Here is a 25,015-nt window from a genome sequence, read left to right as displayed (position 1 = left end):
TCATGGTTAAAGTTAAGGGAATGATAAGAGTCATAAGAAACTGACAGTCCAAGGTAAAGTCTGCCAATGTTTAAAATCCCCTGAGAGCCGCTAGAATGCTGGAAATCATTTAAACTTCAGCATTCATGTATGTTGCAAATGGCAAAGGGAGGTGGGTCAGATGATGTTCTCAAGGTGTATATGGGCTTGACCTCAGTTACTTCAGATAGTGCAATGGTAAATGTGCTAATTTTATTATGACAGCCAAATGTATTTCATGTTACACTTCTGTCGTTGCATTCTTTTGTTTGTTGTATGTTTTCAGTTTTTCATTCATTCCAGATCCATCCATTATACAATGCCCAAGTAGTTTCAAATGCACTGTAAAGGTCAAATGGGTTTAGAAAAGTCTGTGTTTGTTTTAAAAAGTGCTATAGTACCATTGTTCCTAAAACGGGGTGTTAATCTGAGAGTTGCAGATGACTCCTTTGGCCTGATGCCTTCTCTCTGGAATACTATCTCCCTCCGCTGAAATTTGTACAGTTCTCTCCCCAGTGAATTCCAGAAGTCTTTGAATTCCTGTTATTCTCCCAAGTTTTGGGGAAGGTGTGTGTTGAGCCCCTACTGGGTGTTTGATTTTGTATTTTTTTTTCCAGAACGTGCATGATTCTTTTTCCTTCTTTAAACTGTAAGCCACACAAAATAATCCGGAATTGGGTGGACCCTAAATTTAATTAATTACATGCATAAATTCTCCATAGTCAGCTTTCGGCTTTTCCAGTATAGTCCAGAATCTTTGTTTTACTGCTCCACTTAGACAGGCATCGCTATATTTGAACATGCTTTGCATCATTCAAAACAAATCCCCAAGCAATAGTAGAGTCAAACTTGGAATCTCTTGGGATAATTGTATTTAATTTTATTTTTATGCGAACCTCTAGCAATAAAGGGATGGAGCACCTGTATAGCATGAAGTGCAAGAACGTGGTCCCACTTTACGATTTATTGCTGGAAATGCTGGATGCTCACCGCCTGCATGCTCCTGCCACTAGGAACACACCTCACAATGAAGAGGAGATTTCAAACCAGCTGGCCGTGGCACCTGCTTCAGTGCATTCCTTACCACCTTGCTATGTGAACAAACAGGAAGAAGAACCTGTGCAAGAAGCAGTCTGAAATCAGATTGCAAACAGCCTACAGGATTCTGAGCATCTCATCAAAAAAAAAACACCGGGCTTAGATGAACTGGGACCATGTCTAAGCACTCCAATACTCAACAATCACCAGTGAGTCCCAAAACAATGACGGTCAACTTCATTAATGGCAAAACATTCATAACTTTGGACATAATAGGTGGTTTCATTTAAAAAAAAAGTGTGTTTGTGTTAGCAAGACACAAGCTTAAGGATTCCTGTACTCTGTTTGCTGGTATCATATAGAGAAGTTGGACGATCTTTCATCTTTAAATCAATTGGGCAAAAATCCCAGCTGAGTTGAGTAGGTGATGTTTACATGTAATTTTTATTGGCTGTCTGGTGGATACAAGAAAAGTACACCACCCAGATACAGTATACAAAGCAATGGTGGTTAAGGACTAAGATTCTGTTAGACTCCCATTAAAAAAAACTAAGAGAAAGCAGAAGGGAAAATATGAATTTAAGATGTTTCTGTTGGGATTCATTCCTTTCAGTGATACATATACAATATTCAAATAGGTTAATCTATCCTCTCAAACTTTGTAGGCTGCTCCAGTTTAGTTCAGGAAAAAAGCCCCTCAGTTAACTTAAAATAACTTAAAATAACTGTGAGATTAAGCTAAACTTTTGTGGTATCTCCAAGGGAGCTGACTCAGCCCTACAGGGTTTCCATAGTAAAGATAAACAGGTGGACTGAAAATTCATATTATCATTTTAAAAAAACTGACATAATTCAATTCATCGGCCCGCTAAATTCACAATGAGGGTCCAAATGTTACAGATTTCTCCCCATATCCGTCTGAGGGTGAATTTTGGTGCTGACCATTACTAATAGACCATAGCCTGATTAAAGTATGAAATTGTATCAATTAATTGTGAATCACCCAAGGATCTCCGGCTGAAAATATAATTGATCAGTTGTACATATTATACCATCTAATTCATAACTTAAGTGACAGATCACATATAAACTGCCAACCGCCAGGAATGGAATAGTCTGCCCATTCTACTTGCTTGCTTTCCACTGAAGGTAACTTTGTGGGAGAGTTGCACCTGCACATGGTGGAATCTGAAATTAACTTTCAGAAAATCCCAGGTCTATTTAATACAATCAGCGCTCCACAGTAGGAAAAATCACCTGTCTTCTTGAGCAAGGTCCTGCATTTGCATGTGATACTCCCTAATATCTGCCAAAGCAACAGAGTCCCAAAGATGCTTTCTCAAGAGGCAACTGGACTTTCTGGTTTTTCTTTGAAGATGTTTGGCTTCTCAGATGAATCCTTCCATTCCCCACCATCCAGTCAGAGCCAAAGAAACTTCTTGGATGAGAAGTGAAACGTCTTCAAAGAAGAATCAGAAAGTCCAGTTGCCTCTTAAAGAAAAAGCACCTTTGGGACAAACATGACCTAGATCAGGGGTCTCTAACCTTGGTGACTTTAAGACTTGTGGATTTCAACTCCCAGAAAGTCCACAAGTCTTAAAGTTGCCAAGGTTGGAGACCTCTGAGCTAGATGACTGAGAATCTCCATACACAAAACAACAGCTTTATGTTGAGCCACAACCAGTGGTGAGAGAACAATGAAGAAAGGACAAGAAAGTTGTGCACTGCAACTGAGATCACATCCTATCCTTTGGGTCCTGCACATATTGACTCCTTCCAAGGCAAGGTGCACACATCCAGGACAGGGCAGATCAAAATCTACAGATGATCGGCAGCAACCACTTTTGTTAAAATGTATTCCCTCTCCAAATACATGCCTAAATGTTGTGGATCTCCTCTGTTTTTTTACAGTGCTCCCACCAAAACTAGTAGCCTGAGCTTGGTTGCTAGTGGCCTTGTTTTTTATTAATACCATAAAGAACCTATTTTCAAAACATAAAAAGAACAAAAATCAATGGTCCTATTTTGACATTTGATATGAAGTGCCTTGCCAAATATGAATACAGAGGTATCCTTTGAAATAAGACAAAAATGCCCACACTGTATATATGCTGTATATACAATATATTACATAATTCATACTATATTGTAATATATTGCATGATATATTAACAACAAAAAGAGTTCTTGTAGGGCCATAATTAAAGAAAGAAAATTTTAGTCATTTGTACCCAGCTGTTTACTGCAAATCTAAGATATTTTTAACTGGGAGTTCAGCCCCATAGAATGTAGTTGGACATACTTTTGAATAGATAAGCATAGGATCAGGCTACAGTAATATAATTCAGTATTTCTATTTTTATAAGGGAAAACACTTTTGCTATTTTTCTACTGGTTCCCTAAGGGTAGAAAGGTTTCATTGTATTTGTTGCTTTGGTGGTGGTTGTTTTTCCCATTCACTTCTGCTGGATTGGAACTTCCATCTAAGACCTACAAAGAATGCTTGGAAGCTTTCCTCCCCATCCCAGTGAATGGTGAACATTTCAAGTACAGGACCTCAATAGGTCCTTTGTATGCCAATTGAGTAGACTTCTGAGTAGATATGCATAACCGTAACTCAGTTTCTATCTATCCTCATACAATGCAAATGATTAAAATTGGTCTCAGTCTATTTAAGTAATGTACACTACATTCATTTTCCTAACCAGAAACCATGATTTTGTCTTGACAAATTACAGTAACAGGCAAATAAGGGATGCAAATAATAAAGCCAGAGATGGCAAGGGATGGGAACAGGCCTTTAGCTTTAATGCCAGCATACCTGGGACAGGTCCAGCTTGAGAATTGAAACTGCTTTTGTTAAATGTGTGAAATGTAAGAAAAATATCTAGTTGTCATTATTGTTAGTTTGCTGGAAGCATTGTATTATCCTTATTGCTATTGTTTGTTGAAAGCACCTTACTGAATGCAGTGTGTGTGTTTCTGTGCATATAATACACACATGCAAAGCTCACCTATCAGACAACTGAATGTAGCTCTTCTATATAACCAGTCGACAGGTTAAAATACAACAAAACCACAGGGGGGAAAAACCATTTTCAGCTATCTTTTCTCATATGCAATCATGTGTGCCTAAGGCTTAGCGATTGTTAAAAATCATTACTGCATATCAAATTTTATATTCCTGAGAGATAAGAGAGTCTTCACTTGGTCTAGGAGTAAACACACAAAAAAAACCTTGTCCTTCAACAAAGGACTTTCATGGCAGCTAATGCTTTTAGTTTTTTGACCACATCCAAAGATCATTGCCTCAAACGGGTTCCTAATAGCAGGCAAATATAGGTTTGTAACCGACCTTGCTGGCTGGGGAATTCTGGGAGTTGAAGTCCACAAGTCTTAAAGTTGCCAAAGTCAGACACCTCTGATTTAGAGGCTCGAAGAAGAAAAGAGGGAGCTGTAAATTTTTATTTGGGATTTTATAAGGACGATTTTTCTGTGTGCAAAACTTTTTTTTAAAATTTGAGTGCCATTATGGATTCTAGCTCAGGCCGATTTCTTGCCAACCATCTCCACTGCTTCCAGCCATCCTCTTTTGGGGCACTGCAAGATGTACTTAGCCCCTCTGGTCAAGTTCTCATTACTCACAACACATCTATAAATAGATTGATCACTGACTGCTGGGTGAAGAGACTTAGTTGAAGAATTGTGCCCTTCAGCGAAATGGCAACAGCCATTCTGCTTTTCCAGCCACATATGAATCTGTAATTTTGGGGACTATTGAGAAATTCTTCACCACGAAGGAATCTCAGTGAGAGGAAATGGCGTGAGAACACAAATTAACAGCTGCAATCCCATAGCTGTAGAAAGCTCGGGATTCTACTGCTCTTTAAGTCCTTGAGATAAAATTGCCCTATGTTTTGTGCAAATAAGGCAGCCCCTCCCATGATTGTCCTCTTAAGCTCCAGCTAAGAAACATTCACCTTTTGTGTTGTTTTGATAGCCAGGAGAAAGATGGACACACCAAGCAGCTCTGGAACAAGAGTACAAATATAAGATTACCAGGTCCTCTGCCTGGCAGGCACAGCCTTACAAATCAAATGTTGTTGGCTTTTTGAGTATCTACAAGCTATCACTTTCTGAGCAGCTTCTCTCCAGAGCGGAGCACTCCCCTAATGAGTGTTAACACCAAGTTAATAAGCTCCACACTGTGACCTTGATTAATACCCTTCTGCTGGCTTGGCTACTATCTGAAACTGACAAGACCTTAAACAGTTACATGCCTCTAGCAGAGGGCTGTCAAATTCATGGCCCTCAGGCCAGATGTGTCACATGCTATCCACGCCCCAAATGGTTTAGTGAAGGGGGGAAAGTCCCGATATGTCACATGATGCTGCTGCGAAGACGCAAGTTTGACACCCCGGCTCTAGCACATTCTGCAATTGATAAAACGTCTTTCTGATGTTGGAAGATTATTTTCATATACTTGTACACGCAGGCTTAAGCTTTTGGGTTGCCCCCCGCCCTGCAATTTTTGTCACAGATGCCTTGAAAGTGAAACAATGTGACATCCTTTCCCTTATTTGTCCCCATTCAGCTATCTGATAACCCTATACAACAAAGCCTCTGCTTCTCTGTGAAAAAAATGCAATCATTGTGAGGGCTCAATGTGAGACCCTCACATTGAGGATTTTGCAATCATTGTGAGACATGATTGATAAAATTGATAAAATCAGTCATGTTGCTATAATTACAGAAAGTGGACACCACCAAATTGCCATACCCTTCTTGCCCTGACAATCAAATGATTGATTCAGCACCATCATCAGGCTTCTGTATTGTGCTCGAACATATATATATCTCACAGCCTTATTAATCACCCTGAACTGAAATGGGCATTCCTATTTACATCAAACAGTGCATCCATCTGGTTTAAAAGGCACCTAAATAAACATTGCAAAGTATGTCTTCATTCACACAGTGGTTCTATGCACAACTCTTGCTGGATATTGATGCTAGTGTTTGCTATGTTTTGGTGTGAATCTGAGCCTTCATTTTATACACATGTTCTTAATGCTATTGCTTTTAACACTAAGTTAGAAGCCAACTGTTCAGCCCATGGACTTTTGGATCTCAAGCTTTTCTTTTTCTTTTTGCAGAATCAGTCAAATGAATCAAAGCTCGCTCTTCTGAAAGCTCTTTTCAAACGCACTGTGGCTTTGTAACGTGATCCTTCAGATCTGAAGTGAGCACTAGTCAAGATCTGAACTTCATGCAATGCTTTTAAGCTATCAGCCTAACATTGTTGAAGTATAATTGTCCTATAAACCTTGGAGGTACCAAAAATACTTTTGATGCTCAAACCCCTTTTTCCTGTCATTGGTGCATTCTCTCATTTTAATTCAATTCTGGATGTATTTCGGTCTTGAATGATGTTCTGTAAACAATTGTTGCCTTCTGAGGGACTTTACAATTTTGCACTGTCCTGGAAAGATTTTTTGTAATGAACCTATTTGTTTTTTGCATTCAAATGTGCCTGAATTTATATGCTGCCATGCTGCCAATCTGTCTTTAGTAGGAATGTTATTCTGCAATGCACCTTTTAAAACAAAGCCGTTTGCTCCGCAGTCTTGAAGTGCCCGCTGGATTATGATAAATATCAATAGTCAAAAGATTCTAGTTAGAAAATAAACCCAACAGGCTACTTTATGCCACATTATTATACTTTTTTTAAAACGAAGCTTTGTGCACTACATTACCTTTTCATTGTAAAGTTTTCCCTTTATTATGAGGCTCATGTGCCATAATGTATTTGTTGAATTATTCTGCTCTTTTTGCTAAAGCACATAATATCATAATTGGTGTATCTGTTTTGTTAGAGTTGCTTTGTTAAATGAAAAAAAAAGGTTTAATCCTTTTTTTGTTTCTTTTTTTTGCACATTTGAAAGAATGTTAAAAACAGCTTTTAAAAAAATCAGCAGGATACCTGATCTGTCAAGATTTTCTCAGCTTTGATGTTGAAATAAAAAAAGTGAAGGACACCACTGGGATATGTCAATTTCTTAAGTTTATCTCGGAGGGGGTTAAATCGCTTAATTAATTCACACTCACATTTGTCTCATTTAGCTGTATTTGTTTCTCTTTGAATCTAAGATAATGTTATAGAATGCTTAATAATGTGAAGAAAAAGATAGGAATAATTAAAAAATTATTTAATTATTAATAATGAATTATTATTTAATTATTAATAATAATTAATATTTAATTATTAATAATACATAAATAACTTAATAATTAAAACAGAATTAAGAAAAAGTCCAAATGGTTTTAAAATGTAGATAAAAGGGGCAAAACCTTGAAATTTATCATCTTAAAGCAGATTTTGTTAAATATACAGTTTTGGGCTGGTTTCAGTCAAAAAGTCTAATCACCCTCTAGTTACTCACATCAAGCCCATGCTGTTCATCCTTCATCTGTCCCTTACTCCATCAATAATTGCGAAAACAAATTTGTAAGCCTAAGATTTAGAAATACAGTTCAGGATTGGAGGTCTGTACGAGTTCAGACATGTACCAGTGTCAAAGTGACTTTCTCCTTCTTGGTCAGAAGCTGAGATCCACATTGGATTAATTGACGTTGTTAACATGTTAAGGCGAGGCATATCTCAATTTTAACCTTTGTGCATGCAGGCTTAAAATGTTTTGGTAATATTGAGGGGGTCAAATTATTCCTGAAGGGGTTAAGTTTAGGGTGTCTATAATATCAATCCCTGGTGGTTCTGTTACAGTTGAACGATGCTTTCTGAATCAGATAATTAGGCAAGAGCACACAAGCTTTTCATAGCTTTACTTGGACTATTTCAAAGGGATCAGAAGCATCCTTCGTGGTAGAAAACGGCTTTTTAGGATGTTCCTCACCCATTAATGCTACATCTGGGACAGAAAAAAACTGGGAAGAAGAAAACAAATCCCGTTTTAGGCTAAATATGATTATTAGTGATGTGTTTATTGCTTGTCTTAACCTTAACATCGTAACCATGCCACACACGCAACAATATTTTGTTTTTCAGATGTTATACCAACATAGCCATTAGTAAATTCCAGATAAAAGATCAGTTAATAACAGAAGGGGGGGGGGCATTATAAGAGGGAAATTGGGTCAAGGAGAGGAGAGAAATTGGTATAAAATTAACTATAATTTATAATGAAGCTATTAACAAATAAATTTAACACATACATTAAACAAATTAACCGTGGCCTGGGAGGATATGAATGCATTGCATATACCTCCTGATCAATGGGATGCAGCCGACTGTATGTTGGCTTGCAGGTAGTCTACAGTTCAATCATCCTAGCTTACATAAAACAGCATGACCATGTTGGTGGAAATGGACTTAACTTGCACTTGGCAAAACTGCCCAGATGTGTGAATAATGACCAGTACTCATTACCATTAGGCCAAACCAGGGGTGGCATTCAACTGGTGTTACTACTGGTTTGATGAGAGTGTGTTTTGCTGTGTGTGCCTGTACAGCATTTGCAAAAAAAATCAGCTGTACTGACAGCTGACAAGTGCTGCACGTGGGTGCGCAGCATTTGAAAATCCTCTCCTTTCCTGCTTTTTCAACCTCAGCTGTGCTGCGCAAAGCAGCTGAGATTGAAAAAGCAGGAAGTAAAGGACAGCCAAGAGCCCAGGCAGGCGCCTGAGCCAAACTGACAATCAAAAAGTCGTCGCAGCGAACTGGTTTGGTGTCTGCTGCTCTTCAGAGCTACCTGTTCTATAGAACTGGACCAAACCGGTAGCAACCCACCCCTGGGACAGACTGCTAAACGTGACTTGGTTAAGAAAACAACTAGAAACCTTGTTTACTTTTGTTCAGTCTTACTGAAACGTTTATGAGAAGGCATTACTTGTTTGCGTTGATGCATCATGCATTGAAAATTTGTTTTACACAATTTTTGGTTAATGTGCCATTCTTTTCTAGACACCAGCAATTTGCAACTTTCACAGTTGCAAATGATTGACAAGACTCACAAAGGTTTTAGCATTCAGAAATTATTTTTTTTGGATTTTGATTACCACCCAAAGTGTCCTTCTACTGTGGCCCTTCAAAGTGATCATCCCCTTCAATATGGTACCCTGCTGGCCTGAATACAGAGGATTGTTCAAGTGACAGGCACACAATGTGGGGAATGTTAGAAATTAGGAGGCTGTATGTATATTACTCAGATTAGCTTGTCAAGGCAGATTGCAGTCCCAAAACCCTCAGCAAACTGAAGGTTATGTCAATTCACTCAATTGATCATAAATCCAGTTGAAAAAGGCATTACAGTTCAATTGGTCCCTTGGGTAAGGTCCCTACATTCTGAGCTGCTTTTTAATATGGAAAACTGTGGTGCAGTTTGGATTCTGCAGTTAGCAAAGCAGGCCACGAAGGGCCTGTTATTCAAAGCCAAGGTTCTTATGCATCATTTCTCACTTTGTTAGACAAAAATGCAAAGGATTCTGAGGCAAGGTGCAGTTTGGGTTGCAATGATACATAGAGCTGGGCTGCCTTGATGAAAGAAATCTAGCCAGTACGAACAACAATTATATTCAGTGCATACCATCAATGCCATCACCACCCCTACCTCCTTCTCCTCATCTTCATGGATGCTTCAACTTCATCCATGCTCAAGTGAAGGAATTACGGTAATGGTTTGTGGCAAATTACCTGCACATCCATGTCCTGCTCAGCAATGGACACTGAATTATGGGAAATGATGTTCAAGTCACTTCTGAGAGAATGGCAATCTACTGGAATTAGAATAACTGAGATGTGGGATTCAGCATTGCTATGTTACTGAATGAAAATGAACCGCCTTCAAACAAGTCCAAGGCTCTTAAACATTATAAAATATAATCTGCATGAGTTTTTACTTTTGAGTCAGAGTTAGTGATTGATCATGATTATTACAAAGCTGTACACATTTATAAAACCAGAAAGTTGTGATTTTAAGATTCGTCACACTGTTTCAGATGTGGGTAACTGAATTGAAAATCTGGTTTTATCTATTAGTGACTCTTCAGAATTATTTATTATATTTTTTTCTACCCCATCTTTAATATTTGTTTTATAAATAACTCAGGACTGCAAACATATATAATACTCCTCCTTTCACCTCATAGTTTCCCCAAAACAACAACCATGTGAGAAAACTGCAATCTGCTGTATAATCTTCCAGGATTGGCTGGGTAAGAAAACAATTTGACAGGTAGAACATGTGACCATATCCACGGGGTTGTGCATAAAGATTTTTCCAGAATAAGAGTCCATGTTTATTAACTATAAGGATGCCACATTAACATTTACTGCACATTCTCAGTTTGTAGCTGTAGGAGGAGGAAGAATATGTACACATATCTAAATTTACACATGAAAACAAAAAAGACTATTTGGAAAAAAATTGGAAAAGAGACTGGCCAAACTTCAATTCCAGAGGTTCATGGAGGTTGAATCCATATATAATCTCCTCACTTTCGGTAAAACCTGTTGGACTGGCCTGACAGTGAAGATTGTATTCCACTGGTTCTGGAAAAGCTAGTTGCACCTATGACCCAAGAACTTGAGTACTGCTGCCCATATTTATATTTTCTTCTTAGAAATGCGTAGGTAGTGTGACATCATGATTCATGTGGTTTAGACTAGTTTTCTGTCACTCTGATTAGCTAATCAGATTTTGAAGCTGTACCTGATCTTCTTTCATGGATAGAAAGAATCTGGAATCATATTCAATCCCCAAAGCAACCGAGAGTTTAAGACATTCTTCCTTTTCTTTTCAGAACAAACCAATACATAGGAAATGCTTTTTGTCTCCATAACCTAGACTACCATGACTAAGAAAGCAGTTATTCTAGCAGTTATTCATTAGTAATTGAATACCTTTTATACCTTACAAGTTATTGCCTGTGGATATGTCCCATATTAGGATAATCATTTCCCTATTTCATTACATTTCATCTTTCTCGGTACTACACATAGATAACGCTGGACCAGGAGACTTTGGTCCTCAACATTCATGACATTAACAGCTCCCAGCATCCCTCACCACCATCCCTATTGGCTGGAGCTGCTGCTAAGACTTGTCATTTGGCAACCTCCAGAAGGCCACCTGTTCCATCTCCCCAAAGCGCCAACTCATCCCATCTGGAATCTATTAGTTTTGAATATTGATGTTAATAGAACAAACATAGTGGTGTTAACATCTTGCTTCTTCAAATAAAATACATTAAAACAACACAGAGCACTTTGAGTTTTCCTTTAAGATGTTTCTTTCCACTCTGATGAAGAGCCATTTCATAAAATTCTGATTTTTATCTGCTGTTTGCAACTCATAGCAAAGTTTGGCTTCTACCAACATTGCCTGGCCGTTTATTTATCTCTTTCAAGCAACTTTATATTTGGCAGTCTAAATAGATGGCTTTCATCAGGTTGTCATTTATTTTGTAACACTGTATACAAATCACTTAACTATGATTAAGATCAAGAATCTTTTCTTCAAACAACATATTAATACTACTGTTGAGCCATCATCTCTGATGCTTCCAAATTCCACATCAGCTTTGGAACTATCAGTTTATAACTTGGGACCCATCTTTCTTTTTCTTTCTTTCTTTCTTTCTTTCTTTCTTTCTTTCTTTCTTTCTTTCTTTCTTTCTTTCTTTCTTTCTTTCTTTCTTTCTTTCTTTCTTTCTTTCTTTCTTCTTTCTTGATAATTCTCTGGGTGGCCTTATGCAGAGGCTTGTTTTGTTTGTAGCAGGTTTTCTCTTTGCCTTTTCATTTTCTGGATTGTAGGGACTAAGCCAGGAAAAAAGAGGCTGTCACTGAAGTAGGGAGACCAGTTTTGGCTTTGGTTGTAGCTTCCATTGGTTGGGGTTTCCCATAAATTGGAAGTTTGGGGAAAAAAATGTTCCTCACTTGTTTGTAGTTGTAGCAATGTAAAACAGAGTGAATTAAGGGGCCCATTTCCTGGCTATGTTAACATCTATGGCAATAGTTTTACTCTGCAACCCTATATATTTATTTTGTATTGTTTTAACTTTTTATGATGTACACCACCCAGAGTTGAGATGGGCGGTTATAGAAATCAAATCAAAACATTAAAAACAGAGTCATTTAAAAGCTGGAGAGAATGAAACGGTATAATATGCAATAAATAAATCAACCAATCAAGAAATAAGATTAAAATAATTGTCATGCAGGATTCTACTTAATGCCTTGGGACGAATGTTGTAGTTCATATTCCATCTGTCCAATCCAGCCGTATTCTTGCATCTGACTATGGCTAAGGATGAAAAAAACTTCTTAGCAAATAACAGACGCCTCCTTCTTAAGCTTGCCTTCTGTTGCATGCTTTGCTTCCTTTACGACAGAGGTCAGTGATATTACCAGAAATAAGTAATTTATAGACCAAAGCTGACTTCTGAAGCCACAGCAATGTATATTATTATCATTATTAGTTCCATTTTGTGCATTTTAAAAAGCAAACTTAGTCATGTTGGTCCTTAGGAAAAAAAGAACAGTCGCATATATAATCATATATAGTAGGAGAACTCTTTGAAGGATCAGCCCAATCTCACAGAAAAACATGCTATATTTGAAGTTCTTCAAACCTCAAGAATTAGGAAAGGGCAGCAGAAAAACTTGGATGGTGGGATTACTTTAAAAACATGTTCAAATTGGGAAGAAGAAAAGAATTTTTATTCTCAATTCTGATGAGTCTCAAAATATACAAAAGTAATGATGACCAGGCTGCAGGTGGTCACCATTGACTATATGACCTCAACAATGATTCTCCAGGTCTTCTAGTTTTACAGGTTCAAGAAATGATCATTGTTAATGTAAAGATTCAACACTGAAAAATGCAAGGCCAAGGGGAAGAATCCAACTTCTAAGGGTTGGTGTCTGCAGGATCCTTAGCTAGTGAAGTGACTGCTTGCCTAACAAAGAGCAATACAATCCCTGAGCAGCGGTGTGTGTGTGTGTGTGTGTTATAAAAGTCAAGATGGTAGCCACCACTTGTCAATCAGAAAGGTTAACAGTTCGGCGGTTTGAATCCCTAGCACCGCGTAATGGAATGAGCTCCCATTACTTGTCCCAGCTTCTGACAACCTAGCAGTTCGAAAGCATGTAAAAATGCAAGTAGAAAAATAGGGACCACTGTGGTGAGAAGGTACAGTAACAGTATTCCGTGTGCCTTCAGTGTTTAATCATACCAGCCACATAACCATGGAGATGTCTTCAGACAGCACTGGCTCTTCGGCTTTGTAACAGAGATGAGCACCGCCCCCTAGAGCCAGAAACGACTGGCACATATATGCAAGGGGAATCTTTACCTTTACCTAGGTGTACAGGTATTGCATATATTTTATATATTCATGGTAGTGGTCACCCATCTTCACTTTTTTTTTATTTTTTCCTCCATTGGACTAGGGAGCCACTTTGGTGTAATGATTAAAGACACCAGGCTGGAAAGTGGGAGACTGTGACTTCTAATTCCACTTCAGGCACAAAACCAGATGGATGAGTTTGGCCCAGTCATTTTCAGCCCTAAGAAACAAGCCAGGGCAAATCACTGCTGAGCTTTTACCAAAAAAAGTGCAGGGATTAGTCCAGGCAGTTGCCAAGAGCCAAAAAAAAAACCTACATCAAAGACACAATAAGCCCATGGACTGCTCTACTGAGCACTATGTATCCTGTTCCTTAGAGTAGCTTTTTTTCAGCCTGTTGTTGGCTGGATCTGATGTGAGTTATGGCTTATGATGATCTATATCTTCTCTTCTTTTTTTACTGATTCACTGAAGTTTTTACAAGACATAGCATCAACAGCTCACTCAATTTATCACTTTTTTATGAGTACAATTATTTATTTGGCAAAGCTCAAAAAAGTCAACTGGTTTATAATTAATTGCTTTCAAAGTAAACAAATAAAAGAAAGATCACTCAAGGTTTTCCTTTCCTTGCTTTTTTCCTTTCAACAGATTTAATGTTAGATCTTGGGGAGGCATGACTCATTCAGGGTGTTGCTTCTGTGCATCTGTGGAGATTCAGATAACAGGAGGTGGTCTTTAAAAGCAGCCATGCAGTCTTGAACAGCCTTATCAAGCCTTTGACAAAATGATTTTTTTCCTTAAATGTATAGTCCCTTGACATGTTGTCTAATCTGAAACATTTCCCTTTGTTATAAAATAATTAAGCAATGGTTAGAACAGAGGGGTTTAAATTTAAAATTTTAAATCATGTAAGTAGTTGAATTATTAATGAAGAGATTGTTGTTTATCGTCAGCCACGTGTTGAAGGACAACAGAAACTATCCTTTAGGGTATTATAACATATGATTCAAGATCAAAAGAACTATATTTGTGATTTATCCAAGGATGTTGGTTGTTGGTTCCTTATAATTTATAGCTAAAATATTTTGCTATTAGGGTTGGGGCATGTTATTTAATAACTACAAATTCAAAAAGCTTTGGACATGACGAACTAATTAAGCATTTATTTCTAGTCCTGAAGAATTTATTAATCCTGTACTTTAATCTCCTTGAGCCATATGGCAAGCACATATTTGATTCAGATTTCTTGAATCTGAAGCAGAAGGTCCATTTGATCCAGTGGAGAGGTCCAGTGGAAGGATGGGGGAAGAGAAAAGACATGTTTACATGTTTGTGTTAATCAGAAGCATTTTCCAATTTATTGCAAGCAACTATACGGTAACTCTATGCACACAAGACTATATTGTCCTTTCACTGCCCATCAGAAGTGATGAGTTTTGCAACCCTATATATAGATTGTATTTCTTTGAAACTGCATTTTATTCAGAGATACTGATATTTTCCCCTTTACTCTCAGTTCTTTGTTTTTGTTTCCTTACTTGATGATTGATTTGATTCATATATTTTCAATATTATCTCAGAGTTCAGAAAGTCTTATTCCTAAAGTACAGGCTCTGCCCATTAAGCCATCATTTCCAGAGTGAAAATGGCTGATATGGCTAAATGTGGTGTTCTCTTAGGCAAGAAGAAAGAATAGTAAACACCCTCCCACAGATACATGGAAGTGATAATTAGAAACTGTTTGGTGTGGCAAGAGGAGAGGGGAGGAATGGTGGCTTGCAAGCTTTCTTCCTTTTGTGCACAAACAGTGCTATTCATGCCGAAACTCTCCTAATTTTACATAAAATTTCCCTCCCTTGAATTGGATGCCCAATAATTACAGAGACATGCTCAGACAGTTTTCTTGGCAAGCTTTTCTAATAGTAACTAGTCCTGAATATTCCAAATGGTTCCCCAAACAAAATATTGACCAGATTTTGCCTTAAAGTATATATAACCTGGAATCTGGAGTAATCCAGTTTATGTATCTACAGAAAAGTTCCCCACTGTTGACAATTGTGCTGCATCCATGATCTTTTGATAAAGATCAGACTATTTTAAAAGAAGTAATGCTGTTCACTGCTTTTTATTGGCTGAATTCTGTATAGCTTTGCTCACAGATCACTGGAAAATATATTTCTGTGACATGTGTATCCATCTTAATATTTATAATTTTGTGCCATTCTTGTATTAAAAGATTTCTAATTTCTTGAAGAATTCCAGGCTTTACTAGAGTACAGACAATGATTATCAACTCAATTTTATTATAGAAATGGTGATAGCAATTTACTCTTTGTTCATCTCTGTAAATATAAAAGTTACTGCAATTTTTTCAACTTGCTTTTTTTCCTCCAATTTCTGTCTCCTAGTCCAGTGAATAGCCATTTATCTTTTCAAAGTATGTTAAAAAATAAAAAGTAGAATGTATTAATTTTTTGGAGTACTAATTTTTAAAATAAAATTAATACAAGAATAATTTTTGCAAAAAAAATTCTCTAATCTTAAAGGAAGTTCTAGCTACAACATCCATAATTACCATGTGTAGACCTGAAGTGTGAGAAATGGAATTATAATGTTTTACTGTAGTAACTTAGTTTTTCAAATGGAGAAACAGGAGAACATAGCCTTATATCCATTATAGTGATAATCAGAGATTCAGATATGTTTATGTCTCTCACGAGTTTTCGGCAGAGGTATGTAATCTGATTTATCCATTGTGAAAGGCAATGACTGTATGCATGTAGGTATGTTTGTGTGTGCATGCAAAAAAATACCATGTAACCCATTTCATAAAAGGTGCCAAAACAACCAAATTTTAATATAATAAAATTAAGTTTTAAGATGCGAACCAATTTGATTCTAGTTCAGAGTTTCTTGAAGGAAATGTATCTGTGTGTATGAATCTGCATTTTAAGATGAACTAGGTGCAACAGATGGTTGGCATTTGTGTTCAGATCATCCATGTGGGGATGTAACTTCTCATTACCTAAAGATGATGACATGCCTCTTGACAGAGCCAGAAGCATCTATTGGTATATCACAAATCCAGGATTTTTAAGTCTTTGTACGACTTACTGGATAGGATCAGTTCTTTTCACCCAGACATGGGCTGATGTATAGAAAATGCAGAAGAGGCTGTAGTCAGAGTTGGATTTTCTGTTTCTTCTCCTCTGGGTACAGAAGCTTTCTAGAGGTTTCTTTGAGGTATCTTGTGCCTATTTTTAAGGCTTACAGTAAAGTTTTTTTAAAAAATAATAATTTTAATTAAGTTATAAAATAAAGATAAAAACTAAAAAAAACTAAGAAAAATATAAAAAGTAAAAAAGAAATTCAAAAGTGCACAGAAATGGGAACAGAAATTTAAAAAAAACCCAAGAAAAAGCAGGAAAGTGTAAGTAAAGAAATGACTTCCCTCTTCATGTTGACAAGTACAATTTCTTACCATCTCTAACATTTCAACCAAAGATCTCTTCTTCCCATATTTCATATCTTATCTATAGACACATTATAAATGTCATTATTCAGTCTTGATAAGCAAAAGTCCATTAAGAGTTATCAGAAGTAAAAGCACATAAATTTTAACCTTAATCAAATAAATCTGTTTCATAATTCTTTCCTTTTTAAGAAACATAACTTACTTTGTCTAAAAATAAAACAAAAGTTTATTCTTCCCATATCTTATCGACAAAGAAATCTTTAAAGCCTTATAATTCAAACTTAGTCAAGGAAAACCCATTAAGATTAACAGCAACATATTAAAAATCTTAATCTTGAATACCTTTCAGTAGCATCCCACATTAATTTATTATAATTTTCTCACTGTCTCTTCTCAAAAACTTCTTCACAACTTTTAACACATACCAGAAATAACATTTGTATTTTAATAAAAAAACAAAAAACCCACCCATCTCTTTACCCCATCATATTTATAAACAACTCTTCAAAGCATCACCATTCAGCACTGTACTTGAAGCACAGATGGCAAGACTAAAATTCTCTTACTTCAAACACATAGAGAATGATTTAATGCTGGGAAAGGTGAAAGAAAAAAGTAGGTGGACAAAGAGAAGCTAGGTGGATGGGCCCAGTTACATTGGTGAGGGATATGCCAGTAGAAGCACTGAAAGATCTGGTTAAATATGTGATATGTGGAAATGAACTTGGGAGACAGTAGAAGAGCCATGGTCTGGGCAATGGTCAGACAAGTGCTAGCTAAGTCTGATCTAAGAATGGTATATAAAATCATACATTACAATGACTTACCTGTCAATGAATACTTCAGCTTCAACCATAACAACACAAGAGCACACAATAGATACAAACTCAAGGTTAACCGCACCAAACTTGATTGTAGGAAATACGACTTCAGCAACAGAGTGGTCAATGTCTGGAATACTCTACCTGACTCTGTGGTTTCTTCCCCAAACTCCAAAAACTTTAACCTTAGACTGTCTACTATTGACCTCACCCCTTTCCTAAGAGGCCTGTAGGAGGCGTGCATAAGCGCACCAACGTGCCTACCGTCCCTGTCCTTTTGTTTCTTTTATTTTTCTTACATGTACCCATTTCATGTATTCATAACTATGTATATACTTATACCTATTATCTTGTAAGCAATTGACAAATCAAATCAAATCAAATCAATCAATCAATCAATAAGTCCACAGAAGCAATGCGAGCATGGCAAATGTCTCAGAAGGGACATTTGGACTATTTTCTTGGACTGTCAGGATGAAAGGTGTACTTTCAGACTGGTAAGATTCTGTTAATAATAACCTTACAATAAAATTAGAACTGGTACTTCTGCATACATTTCTTGCCTGGACTACTTTGCAGAGCTGATAGGGACAGATTATCATAGAGAAAATCTATGTGGCTGCAAAGTTGATGGCACATAATCAAAAAAACACACAGACACATACATATATATATAGACACACACACTGCTCCAAAACATATTGTTTAAAAAGAAGGAAGGCAATAGATTTCCTGGTTTCTCTATCAAGAAATAAGTACGCTAGTCTTAGCAAACTGTACATACATAAATATTTTTAATACTTAATATCCATGGTTGTTCATGAAGTTTTCATGATTTCTTACATATTTTTTTTAAACTACAAAATGTGCCATTTACAATTTGTGCATTCAAAGCAAAGATTAGAACATCATGCCTCACTCAAAACCCCACCAAAAATGGGGAAAATAATATGCTGCTTTGCAAGCTTTTAAAATTGTATGTTACAATGGTTTCTAAAATCACTCCAGTTTTTTCCTTACAAGGATATAGATTTATATGTAAGTTTAGTTTAAAATACCAGTAGAGTAGTTAAGTAAAGATTGTGTAATAGCTCTATAATGAGCAGTACACACTGATCCTTCTTCAAACTGAAGCCCTCCGCTAGGTATCGTATAGAGTGATGGTCAAAATTATAAAAGTAGCTGAAAAATCCAGGATGCTGTTTGTGGAGAAAAACTTTCTATTACTTAGTCAAAGTCCATGGAAGAGATGCAAGTCTTTAATGGCCCAATTCATGTATTCCATGGCTCATTTTCTTACTGACAGACATTTAATTTATTTATATGAGCAGGAAGGTCATGAAATCCTACTGAATTCTGGGTACTGCATTTGAAATATTGAGCTGAGGCCATCTTTTCATAAAGGTGGCGGGCCATTTGTGTATCTAAGCATGGGATGGAAGGAGCGTGCAAAATTATTTGAGAGGGTGCAGCTATAGTCCTCCTCACTCGCTGGAACCAAGCAGGCAAGGGCCATCAGAAGCAGCAAGAGAAGCTGGAGAGGAAGAGCTGCTTTCAGCACCCTGAGGAAGAAGCAGTGCTGCGGTCGTGACTCATGCGCCTGGTTTTCAGAACGGGAGGAACCGGAGCCACCTCTTGTGGGCCTGAGGAGAGAGAATCCAAAACAGAAATAAGCCAACACAACTCTGGAAAATGGTAGCTGGATCAGTGTGTTCCCCAAATACTATTTATTGTAAAAATATAGGTGCATTCATAATTAGTGATTACAAATTTGCTGGATGTGAGGCTCAGAAATCCGATGCGTCTTTATTAAAAATTATCTTATATCTCCAATACTAGCAACTACAACAATCATCTGTCATGCTAATTTAAGATAGACTTTATCGTATCAATGTCTATTGATGCAAATGATATGGCTTTAGAATACATAATTTTAAGAGCTAGATTGAAGGATCCATCCATTAACAATGGTTTTTTAGGAAGCTGCCCAGATTTTTATTTAAAAAATGTTCTTGCAAGAGTACAGTAATATGTCAATATACAATTAGAAGATATTATCATCCAGTTAAGTACATATTGTATATTATAGCCTCTTTTTGCACTGAATCAGCATCAAACCAATAATGTTTTTTCTCTTTTATTGTAGCATAATTTATAACCCTAGAAAAAAATTATTCAGCAAAACCTAAGAATAATTTTCTGCTTGCCATGACAAGCATTTATTTCTAATTTAGAAGATATATCCACCTTTATATCTAGCAATTCATCAAAATGACTGCAGCATTGTTAATCTTAAAGGATGGGTTTATGTTCATTTGATTACTAGGGGGCAATTTAGGGCATCTCCCTAACCTTCCAAACATCAAGAAATCATGAATGGCTAAGTTTCACCTGACAAATGGAGACATGAATATCCAAAGCTGAAAAGTGATTAACTGTTTAAAATGCTAGGGCTAATTAAAGAAGATCCAAGATTAAAAGCATAAAAGTTGCAGGTTATGTACAAAACACCGCCAAGGTTAAGAGGGGAAGTGGCATCATTTGGTATTTTAGAGCCTTGGATTATGAAAGCATTGAAAATAGATGGTACATTTAGCAACATCAGAGCATTCTGTATTAAAGTTGAATTAAACCCAGCCTTCCAAGACCTTAAAGAAATCATTTGGCCAAAATACACACCAAGGGAACAGGCAGTGCTACTTAATTTCTACCTGAGACTCTACATAGACTCTTGTATTGATAATACAGTTTTATTTTCATGGCTTTCACTTATTCCTAGCAATGTGTATGTGTGCACTGCTGTCCTCCTTACCATTTGCACTTAGTGCAGTAAAGAGTACAGGCTCTGATTACACAAATCTTTTGAAAAAAAAAGGGAGGTATGGATTGTATTTATATCCTAGAGTTAGGCACATACAGGTAATCCTCAAATTTCAACAGTTTGTCTAGTGACAATTCAAAGTTACAACTGCACTGAAAAAAAGGGAAGTCGTAAATGGGGCAAAACTGACTTAACAAATTTCTCTCTTAGTAAACATAAAGTTTAGGTCCCATGTTTGACATCTTCTCTCTCTCTCTCTCTCTCTCTGCTCTTTATTTATGGCCAGATGATATTTATTTTCCTTAAAACATAAAGATAAAGAATTGGGTCATAAGCTGAGGATTACTTGCATATGCCACAGGGATTGCACAGGGAAGAGTAGCAATTGGTTTTCCTCCACTGTAATGATTTTGCACTGCTGGAATACCTGATGCATTGTCCTTATACTTAATTCCCTAAAATATTCTGAACTGAAATACTGGGTTCAAATCTGTCTTCATCTGTGAGTCTTAGGTCAGAGAACCTGGTTGCAGTCCCACAAATTAAGTTGTCATGAGACTCTACTTTCAGATTTTCATCAAATAATGGTGTTTAATTCTTTTAAAAGTAAACCATTTGAGATTTGTACTTTTGACTGATTATTGCTTTAAGTTATCTGACACTCTCTTTGAAAGTAGAATTCTAGGATTGTTTTTTCTGAATACTATAGAAATATTTGTTCTCTTTAACGAACATTTATTTTCTGTACCAACAGCAACACTTCTTCCTGTTTACTTCTAGAAAGGCTGCAGAAATCAGGTTAATTCTCTGTCTTAGAACAGCAGGTAATGGAACAACTGGAGGAGGAATATGTAAGGCAGAATAAATAGAAGATCCAAAATGATTGAATAAGAACCTCAAGAAGTACTCAATAAGAATGTACTCAAGGTAACTGGAAACATGGGACACCTTCTGCATCAAATAGCATTTTATGAAAATGAACACCAAAATTCACTGAATCTATTCATATGGTTATATTCTTCTTTGGATTATTATAATGCAAGTTAGACATTTTTCATTTTTCTTTTAAGGCTGTTTGTTTCTATTTTGCAATCTGATATCATACTTATTTATTTCGAAAGACAGTGATAATTTGTGTCCCACCCTCATTTCACCACCCTCATTTTTCCCATTCATTTAAATTCATCTGATGTTGAATATGGCCATTTCCCAGCTCTGTTTTTGATTTCTGCACGTACATCTCTTCAGATATCTATTGTGCAATTCTTTTGTGAATCATCAAGCCCCATGTTTGACATTTGCTTTTTCTCTCGAGATTCTTTATTTATTGCCAAATGATATTTAGTTTCCTTAAAAAATAAAGATAAAGAATGGCAAGCCTTAACTTGCCAATGTGTGAAAACATTTCAGTTTTAATTGTTGAATTAATTTTTTCTTTCTTTTCTTTTTCATTTTAGATTTGTAATTCCTTATGCTAGATTGTAAGTTGATCTCAGATGGTCTATCTGCTTATGCGGTTCATTCTATTTATATTTAATAGAATTTAATTTGTAATGATTATGATTTCAGTGGGATCTAATTAGGTTAGTCTGGATTCAACCGGTAGTTGTGTGGTTATTTCTTGCCATTGATTGCAAATCATAACAATATTCTGAAGCAATTTAATTAATGAGATCTGAACAATTCCACTGAATTGAATTTTAAACATTTAACAGAAATTAATCTGATATAATTACTATGTATCAGGAAGAAAAAAACTAAAAGAACGAAAACATAGTACAGTGACCTAAATTGGGATTTTTAATGTTATAACAAAGACATCCAAGTGTATTTTATACTTCTAGGAACAAAATTAAAAAGATAAGTTGAAATTTATAGTAAACTTCTCAATATAATAAAAAAAAATTACAATTATATACCAAATTCTAGTTACTGAAATCTAAAAAGTGGGTAATGTTAGATTAAATAAATCAGTGAACGTTTTAGGGCTAAATACAGGCTTTCAAACTTTAAGAATGTAAACCTGTTACTTTTAAAAAATAAGTAAATAAACATTTTCCCAAATCCCTGATTTAGGAGGCAAAGATCTGGTGACAAAAATTTGACTGTGTTCAAGTTAACTTTTTTTTTTTTGTCTCATGGAATCCCATCAAGATCTTGTTAAATCTCAGGTATATGCAAAAAAAAAAAAAAAAAAAAAAAACAGTTTGAAAATTCATGGGCTCAACAATATCATTTTCTGATTCTGGGTTGAAGCCAGGAAAAACTTTCCGTGGACAGAAGATTCTTGTTCCACTAATTTTTTTTGTACTTCTTTAATGGAGAAGTACATGCTCTTCCCCGGTTGCTCCTCACAGCCAGAACAGTAGCGAACGGGCTATTTCAGTAAACAGAAGAAGCAGCCACTAGCAAAAATTACTTTAGTAAAGCAGTTCTGGTAGGAACTCCCCTTGGGGCTATGCTAGTGAAATAAAAGCTCTAGATGTTGTATATGGAGGAATAAAGTTATTTGACATATGGGAGATCTAAGCTTTATGTGAACTCCTTTGCTTTGATAAATGCTGCAGAATTAATTAACTGCCCTGTTTGCCCAGAAATGCTTCCCTCCCATTTGTCTACATGTTTAAGATGCAATCTTTACCTATAATAGTTCTGATAATTATATATATGTAGCCAAATCACTTGAAGTAGATTAACACACATTTTGTAATTGTGAACAGCAAAACTGGGACTTCTGGACAAAGCCACACTAATGTGAGACAAAAATTGATTTCTGATTGCAATTTATTCTGGCCATACAATCATTGCCTTTTAAAAAATTATTCCCTTCAGAAACTGAGAATTAGATATCAAAAGTGAGATGAAAGAGCATGGTACTTGATGAACAGGTTCTAAGACTTCAGATTGGATCACTGGCACCAAGTTCTAAGACACCCTTTAATGTAAACACCCTGGAGAAAATGATACAATCACTTTAATCTTTAATCCATGGCTAAATTGAATCCATGGCTAAATTCCAATAATATGTAGCTGTTGAAGGGCCAGATAGGATGGCATGAAACTGGTAGCTTTAGTCTGATCTGAGAACCAAAAGATTGTGTTTGTAATGGACAAATGAGATGCTTTCATATTTATTCATCTAAATCACTGTCCGGCTAACTTAAAATTGTGTGGGTTAAATGACTTAGTTTTTACTTCATAAGTCTATTCTACTAAAGATTGCTGATCCAGTGCAAGATCAAACACAAGGTGCTTAGATCAGAGGCATGTCAAAATATTAAAGGACACAATGACAGCCTGGCCCCTTTTATCAGTTAAAACTGCATTACACATCAACCACAACCTGTCTGGCTTATATGCTTGATTAACTTTTCTATTCAGTAGAAACCTATTTGTATTCCATGCTTGTCTGGATGACAAATTGGGTTTTGTGTTGCGCCGATGTTGTACTGCTAACAGATGTGTTAGTAAACACTGATGGAGAAAGCAGATCTGAGAGGACTGCATGGAAACCACAAGCCAGAATGCGGGCAAATTCCAAAGAGCTGCCAAATGCTCCAGAAATGCACCAGCTCGCTCATTATAATTCCAAAAGCAGCAGAAAAATGCTACATAGTTGTCAAGAGAGAAGGAAGAAAATTGGCCACAGACACAGTGTTTGCCTTACATCCCAAGCTGCATTTTCTCTATTTCCCTAAAACCATTATCATTCCTCAACTGCATCAATAATAGCACCATTTCTGTCGGGTGGGCCATTCTTTTGGAGTGGCCAAAATTGTGCAGCCTCAGAAAAAAATGGTATATTGTATATCTTAGTTTGATGTTTGATTAAAAACAAAATGCAACTGAAAAGATAGCAGTTAAGCAGAAGGGCAAAGGTAATGTATGAAGAAGATTTGCAAGGGATAATAAAAAGTGGAACAATAAGCAGATGGCTTGGTACATTTTCTGCCTTATTTGCCAGTAAAGTGGTTCAGTTATGCTGACAAAATTGTACCTTTTAAAAAAAACAAAAACGCTAGGCATTATGAATAATAAATGGTAATAAATGCTGGTTAGCATTCCTTACTCTTCTCCATGCCCCTACATTTCAAGACATTTTGCTGGGAAAAACGTTACATCTATCTAGGGATGGACTGCTGCCAAATGCTGAGTGCAGCTTCTGCTTTTGTTTTCACAAGTTATAGATTTGCTATATAAAATAATTTAACCCAAACAACACATTTGGAAATGTAATTCAACAAATGCTAGTGTGCCTGTTCCAGTGAAATAAAATGAAGACTGTCCATGCAAACTTTAGCTGCACATAATTCAAGGAGATCTAACTGATTGTGGGGATTTAGTAAGCCTCTGTCACTAAAGAGTGGGCAGGTGTGATCTATATTTTCTGACGTTCCATGTTTTCTTTATGTTGTGCCATTTGTATTTAAACAACAAATGTTGACATTGAAAGGGGGACCTAGAACAGGGGTG

At 36.4% G+C, this 25,015-nt stretch overlaps 2 protein-coding genes across 11 annotated transcripts in view; one reads left to right on the top strand and one right to left on the bottom strand.

Moving 5' to 3' along the window:
- Nucleotides 1–7,097, top strand: part of ESR1 (estrogen receptor 1) — a 256,565-nt gene extending 249,468 nt beyond the window's left edge. For all 3 annotated transcript variants that reach the window (XM_087969982.1, XM_026680299.2, XM_026680298.2), the window contains one exon: nt 921–7,097. In XM_087969982.1, coding sequence (XP_087826108.1) covers nt 921–1,155 — 235 coding nt within the window. In that variant the 3' untranslated portion in view covers nt 1,156–7,097. The remainder of the gene's footprint in view (nt 1–920) is intronic.
- An 11,399-nt stretch (nt 7,098–18,496) lies between these two features.
- Nucleotides 18,497–25,015, bottom strand: part of SYNE1 (spectrin repeat containing nuclear envelope protein 1) — a 292,109-nt gene continuing 285,590 nt past the window's right edge. For all 8 annotated transcript variants that reach the window (XM_087969930.1, XM_087969959.1, XM_087969939.1 and 5 more), the window contains one exon: nt 18,497–19,364. In XM_087969930.1, coding sequence (XP_087826056.1) covers nt 19,118–19,364 — 247 coding nt within the window. In that variant the 3' untranslated portion in view covers nt 18,497–19,117. The remainder of the gene's footprint in view (nt 19,365–25,015) is intronic.

This window comes from Notechis scutatus, chromosome 1 (genome assembly GCF_049901735.1).
Source record: "Notechis scutatus isolate UNSWTSFEM ecotype Mainland chromosome 1, rNotScu1.2, whole genome shotgun sequence".
In the NCBI taxonomy this organism is placed as follows: domain Eukaryota; kingdom Metazoa; phylum Chordata; class Lepidosauria; order Squamata; family Elapidae; genus Notechis; species Notechis scutatus.
This window is presented reverse-complemented; position numbering and strand designations above follow the sequence as displayed.